This window comes from Dipodomys spectabilis, unplaced genomic scaffold, assembly GCF_019054845.1.
Source record: "Dipodomys spectabilis isolate Male_0828 unplaced genomic scaffold, ASM1905484v1 ptg000210l, whole genome shotgun sequence".
In the NCBI taxonomy this organism is placed as follows: Eukaryota; Metazoa; Chordata; class Mammalia; order Rodentia; family Heteromyidae; genus Dipodomys; species Dipodomys spectabilis.
The window spans coordinates 7,984,979-7,999,085 of record NW_024870887.1 but is presented as its reverse complement, the minus strand read 5'-3'; the positions used below and the strand labels follow the sequence as shown (position 1 = coordinate 7,999,085).

Here is a 14,107-nt window from a genome sequence, read left to right as displayed (position 1 = left end):
AGAAGGTAATCTTAAATCCTTGCTGTACTGATTCATTCAGCCATTCACCAATCCAGCATCCAGTGGCCACATATTCCTCAGTGGCTTCCATGAAAGACTTAGATGGACTCTAAGTGTTAGCTGCTACTAACTACCTCAGTTGACTGGGCTTTCTCACAAGGATGGTCTCTTCTCTAAGAGAAACTGTTGAGCTGTGTGTCCTTCTAAGCCTGATTAACAGGCTTCTTTCCTGATTGACAGGAAAGATAAGCAGGTGGTTAGGAAAAGAGTCTTTAGCTTTGATAAACATTCACAAGCAAAATTCATTAATGAAGGGAAAATTTAAAGGCTTTTTAAATGTTCAGAGTACTTTATGGATTATGAAATGTTAAATTTCCAAAGACAGTTTAAAGTCACAAAGCAAAGAGTAGGAATTATTCACATCTAACAAAGAAGGGGAAGGGAGAATCAAGTGATTTATGCATTAGGCCCCAAATTCAGCAACTCAAGCCAGAAACCTAAGAATTTCCTCACTACAACTTTTATACGAAGATTATTAAGCTCAGCTGCAGCCTTCAGTATTTGTTTCCATAGACATTACTAAGAAAGCATTTTACTTTGGCATTTTTGTAATATGGCACCGTTTATAGCTGTCTTCATCCCTAATAAACCTTACTAAACAACATCTTTAGAGCTGGCAGGACGTATCCTTAGGAGGTGACCGCCAGGTTACTAGTGGCTAATGGATGGCTTCTAGTCTGGGTTATGTCACTTCTTTTCTTGTGTTTTCTTGAGTTAGAAGTTAAACCATGCTCATACTTCCAATTTAGCCAAGCCAGTATCTTCCTGACACAAACACAAAATCTAGAGAAGTACAAATGTTTCCATTGCCAACTTCCCTCTTTTATCACTCTTGGATGATAGGGCAGCCAATCTATGATTTTACAAACTTGTAGTATGTGGCTGTTGTTTTTTTCCTGTTTAGACTGTTTTTCCGAAGAATGACATAATTCATGTTAGGCTGAGAGAGAAAGAACCCTACACTAAAAGAGAACTGTAATTTTTTTTTTTTTTTTTTTACTCTTTGGGCTGAAATAACTAAAAAATACCATAAATATGGAATATAACCATACCTGGGCAAAATAAAAAATAGGGACATTTTTATTTAATGTATTTTAGACAATACAAACAGGAACATCACAAAAACAAGAATGTTAGGCATAACACAAATTTGTTTTAAGAACAAGTATTCTGTGTTTCGATATACAGGCATGAGAGATACTGGAGGAGTTTAAAGCCCCTTTTCCAGAACCTTCTCCGGCATGGTCAATACTGATTCCGAAACTGGTTGCTCAGGTCTTGGAGCTTTAGTACCAAGGTGTCCACAGCTGCTACATCATCCACTAACTCCCCGGAGATCTCTCCACTTGCCACATCTGTAAAGTTTTGCTGCAGCACACAAAACAAAGCATGACTGTCAAGACAATGAAAACTTCTTCCACATACAATACAGTGCAGAATTAAAATCCTTTGCATAACAACACATAGAATGGCAGTATCTTTTTTAGACATGTAACAGTTATAATAAATAATGAATCAAAACAACATGTGTCAACTTAGAAATTCAAGAGCTCTGTCTTCAAAGCAGCTGCCTTAAATATTGGTTATTCATTTCCGTGTTATGCAATGGCTTGGGATGACCAACATTATCAATCCAACTGAAGATCTACTTACTGCCTATGGGAGCAAAACAAATGTCGTTTATATTCAAATTAATAAAAAATCATGTCCTTGTGCTACTTAAAAATTAATTTTCAGGGCTGGAATGTGGCTTAGTGGTAGAGTTCTTGTGTAGCAGGCAAGAAGCCCTGGGTTTGATTCCTTAGTAGCACATAAACAGAAAAAGCTGTAAAGGATGCTGTGGCTAAAGTGGTAGAGTGCTAGCCTTGAGCAAAACAAGCTCAGGGACAATGCCCAGACCCTGAGTTCAAGCCCCAGGACTGGCAAAAAAAAAAAATTTTCACATAGACCCCAGAGACCACAAAGATTATCAAAATATTATCAAAGCAAATGAATCCAGAAAAATAGAATAAAAATAAATGTGTGCTCTTCTAGAAAAGGAATTACCTTGGGAGCTTTATTACAATGTAATTCCATACTTCCAGAGCTGGACACTTTGGAATGCCTCTCTAAGAGCCAAAGGAGGGACCCACAAAATCAGCTTCATTCTCTTGTTTGTTCTTCCCCCACGGTAAAACCCCTGTTGTCACTGTATTTGATGTCAGTGCCCTGCATCTTGTATACACATTTTTCTAATTTGGGGAGGGGAGGGGAAATAACAAAACGCTGAAATAAGGACACAGATTGACCCATTCTAACAATGAGATGTACAAAACACTATGTTGAAAACGAACTTTACAACTTGGGGGAGGGAGGGAGAGTTGGGGAGATGGAGAGGGAAGGGATGGTAGGGGAAAAACAAAGGAGGGGGTAACAATGCTGGATAGGAAATGTACTCATTACCTTACTCATGGTAACTGTAACCCCTCTGTTCAGTATTTTTACAATAAAAACATATACAAATAAAAATAAATAGAGGTTTTTTCCTTTAAAAAATCAGCTTCAACATTTTGTGACCATATTTTGTGTTGGATGGGGAGGTGGAAGAGAAGGGAACTGCCTGTGTTTTACTGTGTTTATGTGCACACATGCATGCACATGTATATATGTATGTGTATTATGTGAGTGTACATATATATGTTTTAACCAGAAACATACCTTATTTGGCTTATTATGAATAAATCATATTCATCAGACTTGACTAAACCATCTATAAAGTAATGGAATGGATGTAAGAGCTACTACAATGTAATTAGCAGAGAAAATAACTTGGACTCAGCACTCTTTTAGAGGGGTGGAGGCAGACAATACTAGGGTCTGAACTCAGGGCCTCTTGATTGGTAGGCAGGTACTCTTCTCTGTTGTGATTGTTGTTGTTGTTTTAGACAGGGTCTTACTTCCGGCCCAGGTACTATGATCTGTGTATTTTAGGCTCCCTGTTATAGAGGGGATGACAGGTGTGCACCACCATACTCAGCTTTTTCTACTGAGGTGAAGTTCCATTGACTCTTCTGCCTGGGCTGGCCTAAAGTCCAAATCCCCCCGATCTGTCTTCCATTTAGCTCAGGTTGGTATATACTTGCCACTGCATACAGCCATGGTTGAGAAGCTATGCGTCTCATCAGCCTTGCTATATATAGGCTGGCCTCAAGCTACAATTCTTCCATTCTCGGCCTCAGTAGGCAGGATTATAGGTATGAGCCACTGGTGCCCAGGTTCATACAGCACTTTTTTTTTTTTTTTTAAATTATAGTATATACAAACCACTATAAACTAAACCACTTTTGTATGAGGTAAGGAAAAGCAGAGAGAAACTGGAGCTTAAAAGAATTAACAATCAAAAAAAAAAAAAAAAAAGAATTAACGATCAGCTGGGTAAGGGCCTCCACCCAGAAGCTCTATACAGTGACAAGGTGCTAAAGGCCTAGGAGTTACTCTGTCTTGTGAGAGTGGACTGAATGACTTGTAGAGTCTATGTAAAATGTACTAGCACTTTGCAAGTTAGGTGTGCATGTATATAGAAGTTATTTCTTATTTATATCCTAGGAGTCCTAGCAGTTTATTTCCACAAAGACTTGCCGCAGATTATTTAATCCAGCTATTTCAATTCATTTTCACTTTGTTTTTATTTGTATTTTGAGACAAGTTTCAGTATACAGCCTAGGCTGGTCTGAAAATTGCAAACCACCTGCCTCAGCCTCTCAAATGCTAAGATTTACAGGCACGTGCCACCTCTCCTGGCTTTGTTTTTTAAAATAGGACTTTTTTTAAAATGGAATTCAGAGTAGCAAATCCAATTTTAAAAAGAGAAAGGGCATATGATGTACAAAACCAAAGATTTCCAAATATTATAAGCAAAAAGGTGCTTTAAAGAGGAGTTAGGAAGCAATCCTTCCCATTTTGGGGGATGATCCAGTTGGAAACTAATGATAACAAAATTTATGTTCTCACTGTTATACATCCTCATTTTCAATATTTGGGACTCTTCCACAATATGGGACAGTATGCAGCACCATTTAAGTCAAGCAGGTAAAAGTTTATGTAAAAGTAGTAAGTTAGAGCAAGAAGCTTGTAAGGAGATGAGGACACAAATACACAACGAAGCATGGACTGTGATCTCATCAGAAGTAGGGAACTTACCATCTAATTTAGGGAAGAAAGTTACAGAATAATTGCTTCCTTGACTTTGCGAATGTTCTTTGGGTTCCGTTTTTTTGGTAGTATTGGGGGACTGCACTCAGAGCCTTACCCACACTTGCAAGGCAGGCACTGTACCCTGTGAGCTGTGCCCCCAGTCCTTCTGCAGGTTTCTGAGGTTGTGTGGTCAAGCTGAGAGGAAATGCAGCTCAGCACAAAGGCATGGGATGTTCACAGATTATCTACAGAGATAAAAACCAAGCCCTAATCTGAAAAGATCAAGCAATATTAGTTCTCATTCTGGACAGTTTTGAAGTAAAAAAGTATCCGAGAAGTGGCATCCAAGTGGCATGGATTTGCTTTCTAGAATAAATCAACATCACCTTGCAACCCAAGAGATTCTAGAAGTACTAAATTGTACTCGAAGGTAGATTCCTTTCATGTTTTCTTCTAGCAGTAGAATGAAAACCCACTTGTACATTAGAATCATGTAGAAAACTTATTTTTCGGCCTCCACTGCAGACTGGAACCTTTATCACAGACACAACCCAAAAATCCAGTTTTCAAAAACATTGCCTGGAATCATATGATCATGGCACATGTCTATCATCCAAGCTACTGAGGGCTGAGGTTTGAGGCCAGCCAGGGCAAAACACAGAGTCTGTCTCAAAAACAAGGTGGGAGGAGGGTGCATACCTATAGTCCCAGCTACATGGGAAATAGAAGTAAGATGATAATGATATGAGGCCAGAACCAAGCAACATTAGTTCAATATTCTACCTGAAAAAGGACTGGAGGCATGGCCCCAGTGGGAGAGTGTTTGTCTAGCAAATGTAAGGACCTAAATTCATTCCCAGGTACTACAAAACAAAAGCTCTGGGGGATTCTTAGGCATCCCCAGCCCATTGGTGCCGTGTTGTTCCGTGGACTAATGCTATATTTAAGTTGTCACATAGGAGTCAGTCATCTACCTTAACAGTTTTTTGGGTCAAATCTATATAGTGACAATATCTAAACCAATTATTTGCCTTACACAGAAGGCTCCCCAGCCCCCCAAATGGAAACATCCTACTGTAAATCAAAACCAAGCAATCAGAATCAGGAAACTGGAGGTCTGTGGTGCTGGCCATACTTTTCTGCTAGGCACTAAAACGTGAAGGTCAAGGCATATCCCAGTGAATATATGTCACGCTATGGGGAAGTGCTACAGAATGGCCAAGCGTTGCTTATAGACAAAATTAAAGGCTGGAATATAAACCTTATTTTCAAAAAGTCGTAAGTTACTTCCCTTTTGGGCAGTGTAGCCATGGCACCAGTAATTTCCTCCTAGATACAACCAGCCACCTGGTTGTATTTAGCTGGTGACTAAATTCTGACAGGGACCTAAAATTCTCCACGATGTAAAGGAAGGTTAGTTAGAAGGCCGAAAGCAGAGGCCAGTGACCCTCTTCTATGCAGCACACCACGATCACAGCGCGCCTAATCAATTCTCACTCATCTCACCTTTGCTTTGGATAACAAGCCGCGCAAGTGGAGTCGGACTGAAGACAGCATCTGCACAACTTCCTGGGGGCTTGATTTGTTTTCACTGCATTTTATAGCCACTGCAAGATAAACGGGGGAAAAACATCCATCAAGAACTCTTTCTTCCCTATTTCCCTTTCTTTCTTTGGTGTGCGACTTTGGGGATTGAGCCCAGGGTCTTGTCATGGCAGGAAAGACCTGGTCCATGGGGCTATACCCCCAGTTTCACTTTTATCATTCTTGATGGAGAAAGGTTTAGTGCTGAGGAGAATGTGAGGGAAACAAGTTGTGATGACTTACAGATCACCAGCAAGAGATCCAACACACACACACACACACACACGCACGCATGCACGCACGCACGCACACAACCACCTAATGAAATTTAGTAAGGAGGCAAACACTGTTACTGAAAACAAGGCACCACACAGGACGAGCACAGTGCAACACGGCTGTGTGGTGCTTCACAGCACTGCGTCCCAGATGGGGTTTCCCACTGTACCCCAGCCCAAGGAGGTCGCATCCAGATCTGCAGAGCTCAAAGCCAGGTGCATCTTCATTCTCCATGATTACAGCACACTCTGGAAAAACTGACACCAGCGATCCCCTGAGCCATACTTGGCATCAGCAGGAGAGTGGGAGGGTTGGGGGGCAGGGGTGGTCCTGGTGGCAGGTGGGGAGAACCCCAGACTTCTCTGCCTCCAGCCTTCCAAGGAGCTTACTTCCTTAAAAATTTGCAATTAGGAAGCGGTGTGCTCCTGTCTGGCTTCATAAGAACAAAGACTTTTGTACAAACATATGCTTGATATTGTTCCACTAATCTCTTCTCATTTTTATTCCTTGAAATTATGCTCTCTAAATTCAAATAGACCAATAACCAGATCCTACTTTAAACTTACTAAAGAAGGCAAGGATTAGAGCCGACTTTATATCCTAGATCATATACCACAGATGGAAAATAGACTCCTTTCTTTATTGCTAATTCTAATCAATTGATAGAGGCTGCTGGTGCCAGGTAAAATACGGTTGTTGTTATTTATAGTAATATCTTCCATGATCAGCAATAAACTAGGTTTGATGTTCTTTTTTTTTTCTATTATCAGTCATGAAGCTTGAACTCTGGGCCTGGGCACTGTCCCTGAGTTCTTCAGCTCAAGGTGAGTGCTCTACCACTTGAGCCACAGCGCCACTTCCAGTTTTTTGGTGCTTAATTAGAGATAGGAGTCTCATAGACTTTCCTGCCTGGGCTGGCCTTGAACTACGATCCTCAGATCTCAGCCTCCTGAGTAGCTAGGACTACAGGCATGAGCCATGGCACCCAGCTTGATGTTCCTATTTTGAACAACAGACTTGGGCAGTTTTCAGCGGGTGGCTGGAAGGATACGGGTTAACAGGCACCAGTAGCCCCATTGTCAGAGGGTGAGGAGCACCATGTCTGTTCCTACCTCAGAGGGAAGCTGTAACTACCACAGCTGCCTAATACCTAGAAGCTATCAGTAACAGCCACTTTCTTTAACCCTTTATTTTCATTCTGAGAAAAACATGAATAGAGCAAGAAAAACAAACATATACTCTGTTAGTTCCCTTCCTTAATCCCATTTCCAAAAGGCATTATTAAAAATAGCCATAAAGCTAAGTGCCAGTGGCTCAACCCTGTAATCCTAGCTACTCAGGGAGGCTGAGATCTAAGGATCACAGTTCAAAGCCAGCCTGGGCAGAAAAGTTTGTGAGACTCTTATCTCCAACAAACCACTAGAAAACTGGAAGTGGCACTGTGGCTCAAGTGGTAGAGTGCTCGCCTTGAGCTGAAGAGCACGGGGACAGCCCCCAGGCCCAGAGTTCAATCCCCACAACCGACAAAAAACAAAACCCATAAAAACAGCAATAAGCTGAGCCCAAGTGCTCATGCCTATAATTAATTCTAGCTCCTCAAGATACTGCAATCTGAGGATTGTGGTTCAAAGCCAGCCTGGCTGCAAAGTCCCTAAGACTCTAATTAATTTCCAAAAAAAAAAAAAAAAAAAGCCGGAAGTGTGGCTCAAGTGGTAGAGTGCTATCCAGGGAGATTGCATCCAGGTCTTGAGTTCAAGCCCCAAAAGAGAGAGGGGAGGGATGAGAGGAAGAGGAAGAGAGAGAAAGAAAGAAAGAAAGAAAGAGACAGAGAGACAGACAGACAGACTAGACAGACAGAGAGAGAAGGAGGGGGGGAGAGGGAGAGAGGTGAAAAGGGAGAGAGGTGAAAAGGGAGAGGGAGAAGAAGAGGGATCCTGCTGTTTCAAATTAATAGAAAATCCAAGACAGCAGTGCTTCCTCCCTGCAAACAGCAGTTAGACGACATAACTATTACTTTAAAAGTTCCAGGATGGCAGAGAACAAAGGAACTCTTGCCCACTCTTTCTCAGAAAACACCCTCATCCTGCAGACAATGGGAATAAAGCACACAGCAACCTCAGTTACAGACCAGTCTCAAATTCTGTGTGGAGACTGCAATGGCTTCTGGAGCTTGCTGAGCTGCACAAGGACTGTTATATCAGCAACTCTGCCAGGAAAAGGACTTTAGAATGTTCTATTTCCTTTTCAGAATTGAGGAGTGGAGGAACAGTGTGAAGGAGAAGGACAGAAAGGAGAACAGAATAACAAATTCAGTTTATTATTTGACTGCTGCTGTCTAAATGCAATAAAGACAAGGTTAGCAAGTAAAGCTAAACATCCATCCAAGTATGCTTAAAATGCAGAAGCACCAACACGTTCATCAGTTACAGTCCAAGGAGACCTTCAAAGAACAGACACTTATTTTTAGTAAAGTACGGTCCTGAAACAAACAAGCAAACACAGTGCCAACAACAGTTTAAAACCAAGATGTAAAGGCAAGATTTTTCCTGGAATTATTTCTCTACCCTGCTTATTTATAGTTGGCAAGTTTAATCCCAGCACTTGAGCACAGAAAACATCTTGGCTTTGACTATACAGAGCCAGAGGCTCACAGAAATGTTTAGAGTGGGCAAGCTAAAGGAGATAAGATGAATTCTCCAACATAAATCCACCCTCCTAATTATGTATGTAACATACCTAAGTGTGGATTTTTCTAAGCACATCCACAAAGGACGGATCCCCCTTGGAGGCCCCTCTCCTAAGGCCAGCCAAAGCCCCAGAGATCCCAGCCATCCCACAAACATCCTTCTACAGTACCAGCCATTCCCTCCAGCTTTCCACATGGAATGTCAGCCACACAGGGGTCGGCACTCCTACCTTATCTGCTAACACTAGGTGGTCCAGAAAATTGGACACTTATAACCTTTAGGTCAAAAAAATAAAAAACCTTACAATAGAATTATTAACTACCAAATCCATTTTGAAACCGTCTAAATGTTCTATGACTTTTTTTATAGGCAAGCTAAACTTTATCCACCTTCTTCACCTTTTCCCTTTTAGTTTGAAGTCCTTATCATAAGGTTTAGATCCTCTACTTTAGAAGAAATGCATAAAACTGTGCTAAGTCAGTGGAGCACACTGGCTGCACTAGTCATGGATGAAAGTGAATTATGCAACTTGTCAGTGGAGAAGGGAGGGAGGGAACGGGAGAGAATGAGGGAACAGATGACACTATGTGAAAGGAAGTATATTTAATATTTGATGTATGTACAGCCAACCCCACTGTATATCACCTTTAAACAATAAAGTAAAATTTTAAAATGTTGAAACGATTCATTTATTCTTCCTGACACCATGAGTAGTGGTTATCCCCTACAACTAAACGAAGTCTCAGAAAGTCAAGTAACTGACTCAGTCACCTACTCTCTTTCACTGTTCTTTGGTGACTCCCATGTGCTGTCACTACCAGTGCCAGGAAGAAGCTAGGAGGACTGCAGGATAGGTTCACAGAACTGTATTCTCACAGAAACACACATGCATTTTTTTCATTAAGGCAAATAATTAAAAGCAGTCTTTCCCTGGACTGTATTTACTCAATAAGCAAATATTTTCCCTTCAAATTATTCCCTCCAAATTTCCCATTTCTTCCCGTTCCCCACCCTCCCACCCCTTTCTTTCTTTTGCCTGTATTGGAGCTTGAACCCAAGGCCTGCAACTCTCACTTAGCTTTTTCTGCTCAAGGCTGGAGCCCATACCTCCACTTCCAGCTTTTTGCTGGAACTGGAGATAAGAGTCTCTAGCATTTATGTACCTGGATTATCTCTGAACCATGTTCCTAAAATCTCAGCCTTCTGAATACTAAAATTATAGGCATGTGCCACAGGTTTCCGGCTTACATTGTACATTTCTTTTACATACATCATAGCTCTCTAGATATACTATGTACTCCAAAAGTTTACAAATTTTTAAATTTTTTTTTTCAGTCCTGGGGATTAGATGTAGGACTATATCCTCAGCCCATGAACAAGGAAGAATGAGTTAAGGAAAAGCCAGAATTTCCTTATCACTGTATCTCTAACACAAACTGTGTAAACAAACGTTTTTACACTTGTATTTCATATCTCTAGAAGGTTTCTAATTCCTCTCACTTATTCAAACAGTATGTAAGCCATTGTCCGGTTTCTTCTTATTGGTCCAATTATATTATTGTTCTAATTGAAATAAAAATCTTCTCTGAATTAAATGCAACAATTTTAACATGATGGAGAAACCTAAAATTGTCATGCAGATTTGTTTTTTGACTGTCACTCTATTATATTAGTAACAAATGCAATAAAATATGCCATGGATATCAGATTACCATGTGCAAGTCCTAAGGCTCTTTGAACAACTTCCTTAAATGATGTAATATCTTTCTCCCAACAATTGGACTGTGTATCACACTTGTAGGCCTTTGAGAGATACTGGAATGCCTAAGAAAAGAAGAAGAACATTCAGAATAGTAAGTACAATTCACATTTCAAACTCTGTTGCGTAGAAGTCATATGAAACTAATTCCAACTTGAAAAGTATCACCTGTGGTATATAGCACAGTCTCTACGATTCTCATCAAAGAAGAGATAGAGATGCATATCTAGTAATAGCAATTGCAAGATATTTTCCTACACCTAGAAAAATAGAAAGGCCAGGCTTGGAAATCTATAAGAAGTATTCAGATTTCCTCAACATTTGTAGCCACTATCTTAAGAGAGAGTTATTGGAGAAATTATGAGCTGATGAAAACTATGGAATTGCTAGTAGGTGTGTTTAAAACACACATTACTTAGGAATTCTTGGAGGAGAAGCTATAGATCATCAAGCCTTAGTTCCTTTTGCGCAGTGAGTATATAATTCAAGAGAAACAGAAAGACAGAAAGAAGGAATTGTGCGTGCGTGCGTGCATGCGTGTGATGTGTGTTCTCTGGGCTGACAAGGCCATGGTAGAAACCAGCTGTGCGAGCTGAGGGAGGAGAGGAGGGCTGGGAATCCCATAGATTAGCTGTACCGTGGCGAATTTCAAACCCATGCAAGGAGTATATTTGATTTGTTGTGGATTTTTTGGAAGAGAAACACAAAACCAGTATTCCAACCTTGGAAACTCTGGGAGCTCCTTTAGGTCTAAAAATAAGAAGGCAATGGTACAACTGGAATAGAGCTGGTGTTTCTACTGCCCTTCCGAGAAAGGGGCAGGACAACCTCTGTAAAGCGTTACATGTTTAGACTTGGAAAGTTCTGCTTCAGTTGCCTTATCTAAGCCCTTAACTTTTCCTTGTGGTAGTAATGCCTCAGATGTAAACGCTTTCTGTCCTTGTACCAAGACTGCCTTGGTCTTTAGCAATGGGCCTGCAGCAGTGGGGCGCAAAAAAAAAACAAGAGCCAGCTGGTCGCTGTAGATACAGTAAGGACGAGACCCTTGATAGGAAACAGCTAAATCAGGGAAACCCACGAAAAGTAAAAAGACAAATGTTACAAGTCTTAGCCTGCCCACAACTCAAAGACTCTGAACCAAAATTGAAAGTTGAATTTGAGCCCATGAATTCTACCTTTCACAGTAGTAAACTCTTCCTCCTTTTATTAAAAAACAAAACAAAACAAAAGAGAATCGCCTGCCTGTGAGCTGAGCCCCAGACAATGGCGCAGGAGTCTGGGAGCTGGCCTCACCTTCTCATTCTCCTCAGGCTTTTCACTCTGTCCATTTCCATAGGCTTGGGCGTACAGCCTCCAGATTTCTCCGTCGTTGGTCACCCTTGAAGTTACTCTGCCAAGTAGCTCCTGCAGCTTTCCCTTGAGGCCAGTAGCAACATCTCCACTTCGATCAGGCATTCCATTAACCACTGCCCTGACCAGAATTTTAAGGACCTTAAGATGTACGGAAAGATTTGGTAAGATAGAAAACCAAGTAACAGTCCATGCTCATCATCAATGATAATGACATGAATGACCCTGTGAAATCTGTCTGGGTATCACTGGTACAAATTTTAAAAACAAAACAAACGACTACCAGAGTCACCATCTAACGTGGTACACTGACCACCTCTCTGAAAGCCCTGTCTTGAGCCCTGTCTCCAGCTCTCCTCTCTTTCCATTTGACACATCCTTTCTGAGGCCCCGCCCCGCCCACACTAGTAACTTCAACTGCAACACCACAGGCTACTCTCGTGGTTTCTCTGTAGCTTCAGCAAGGTTTCTGCCTACAGCACGGGACTGTTACCTAAACACCTACTGGGCAGACCCTGGCTATATAGCATACTTACTCACCCGAGAGTGAAACAGGGATCTCACATCCCTCTGCCTCCTGCAGTCTCTAGATAAACCCACCTTCATGGTTCCCAGAGCCAGTATTCTGAGCATCAATCTCAACGCTCTTTTCTCCCACTTTTGTTACATCTGATTCAACTTGACATTCCTTATAGTCCTACCTTCCCTAGTCTTCATGAACTTTCACCTGCATTGCTGTGACAGAATCTAACTCTGCTTAAAGAGCTCCCACCTTTTCCTAATTATTAAATGACAAACTGCTCGTGCAAGGTCTTTCTTTTCCTTCTGACTATCCCCAGGTCAGCTTTCCATTTAGTAACTGATTGGCTAGCTTGCTCTCATATTCTATTCTAGCTGCTCTGAATGTTGGTGGATGGATTAGATTAAATCAAAAGATTATAAAATCAACAGGTTATACTGTTATGGTAAGACACATCTGTGCACCTCAAAGCAGATCTGAGAAGGTGGAACAAGTGCTCCCTTCATCTTCCTTTCCTTTGGTGAGGACAGTACTCTATGACATTTTGTCCGTGAACCAGGGAACTTGTCAGAAATGCAGAATTCCAGAAGAGAGGTATTGGATCCCATCCTGGGGAAATGGGATTCTACATTTCTAACAAGTTCCAGGTGAAGGCTAATGTTGATAGCCTACAGAACTTGGAATAGCAAGGTCCCAGGAGACACATTTCAACATCCTGGATCACCAGTGTCTATCATAGTGCTTGCACATAGCACCAAGTAAACACTTGTCCCCGAAAGAAAGGCTGAGCAGAATATTCTCTTTCAAGTGTTAAGAGACATGCAACCAAGGTAACACTTTCCTCCTCTGGAACAATCTAGGTCTTTCTCCTCTAGAACATTCTTTTCTTATGTGTGTGGGGGAGAAGAGGGGAAAAGAATTACAAAGGATAGAATCCAGGGCCTTGTGTATATTATTGATCTACATCTCAGCTACAAGACCATTCTGATTCATGCCTGAGACATAGTTGAAGAACTGAGTCTCTCCTAGAACAAACAGACTCACAGATCTGAATATACATAGTACTTATCTCTGCTTGTTCTTCCTTGTTTGAATAATGTAAATTGTCTCGGCCTGTAAATTCACATTACAATTCCATGTGCATAATTTTATGTTTAAAAGTAGCAAAATTCTTATTACAATAAGCTCATTTGTGGTTTTACAACTAAAAGTAGCAAAATTCCTATTACAACAAGCTCATTTGTGGTTTTAAATCTAAAAGTAACCATGCAGAAGCAACAGTAGGGATGTGTGCTACTTGTTTCCAGTGATCATTCTGTAAGGACTTTGAGGATTAACACACTCTGAAAGGGGGTAAGTCACCAGTAAATGTAATACACTAGATTAGGAAACTACTTCCCTGCTTTCTGGATCTTACGGCCCAATATGCCATCCCCTTACTCCAGTCTCCCTGGGGAAATAATGGGGGGAGAGAAAGCGTGTGGTCTTCTTACAACTAAAAATGGAGGGCTACAATCACAGGCATTTGAGAGGGAAGAAGATGCTGCTGTTGTTGGCAGCAGTGGTGGTAGTGCGAGCGCACGTATGCTGAGGGAGTAGATGAAGGGCACTCTAGGGAGAGGAGTCTGTGCTGGGAGAGCCAAGGACAGCGGGCACTAGTAGAAGGAAGGACAGGTATAGGACGGCCTTTATCAATTC

The 14,107-nt window shown here is 41.3% G+C and overlaps 1 protein-coding gene across 2 annotated transcripts in view; it reads right to left on the bottom strand.

The window, feature by feature from the left end:
- Positions 1–1,119: 1,119 nt before the first annotated feature.
- Ttc27 (tetratricopeptide repeat domain 27) overlaps positions 1,120–14,107 on the bottom strand; it is a 134,360-nt gene continuing 121,372 nt past the window's right edge. For both annotated transcript variants that reach the window (XM_042696777.1, XM_042696778.1), the window contains exons 17-20: positions 11,833–12,030; positions 10,493–10,604; positions 5,740–5,840; positions 1,120–1,428 (exon numbers count right to left, since the gene is read on the bottom strand). In XM_042696777.1, coding sequence (XP_042552711.1) covers positions 1,306–1,428; positions 5,740–5,840; positions 10,493–10,604; positions 11,833–12,030 — 534 coding nt within the window. In that variant the 3' untranslated portion in view covers positions 1,120–1,305. The remainder of the gene's footprint in view (positions 1,429–5,739; positions 5,841–10,492; positions 10,605–11,832; positions 12,031–14,107) is intronic.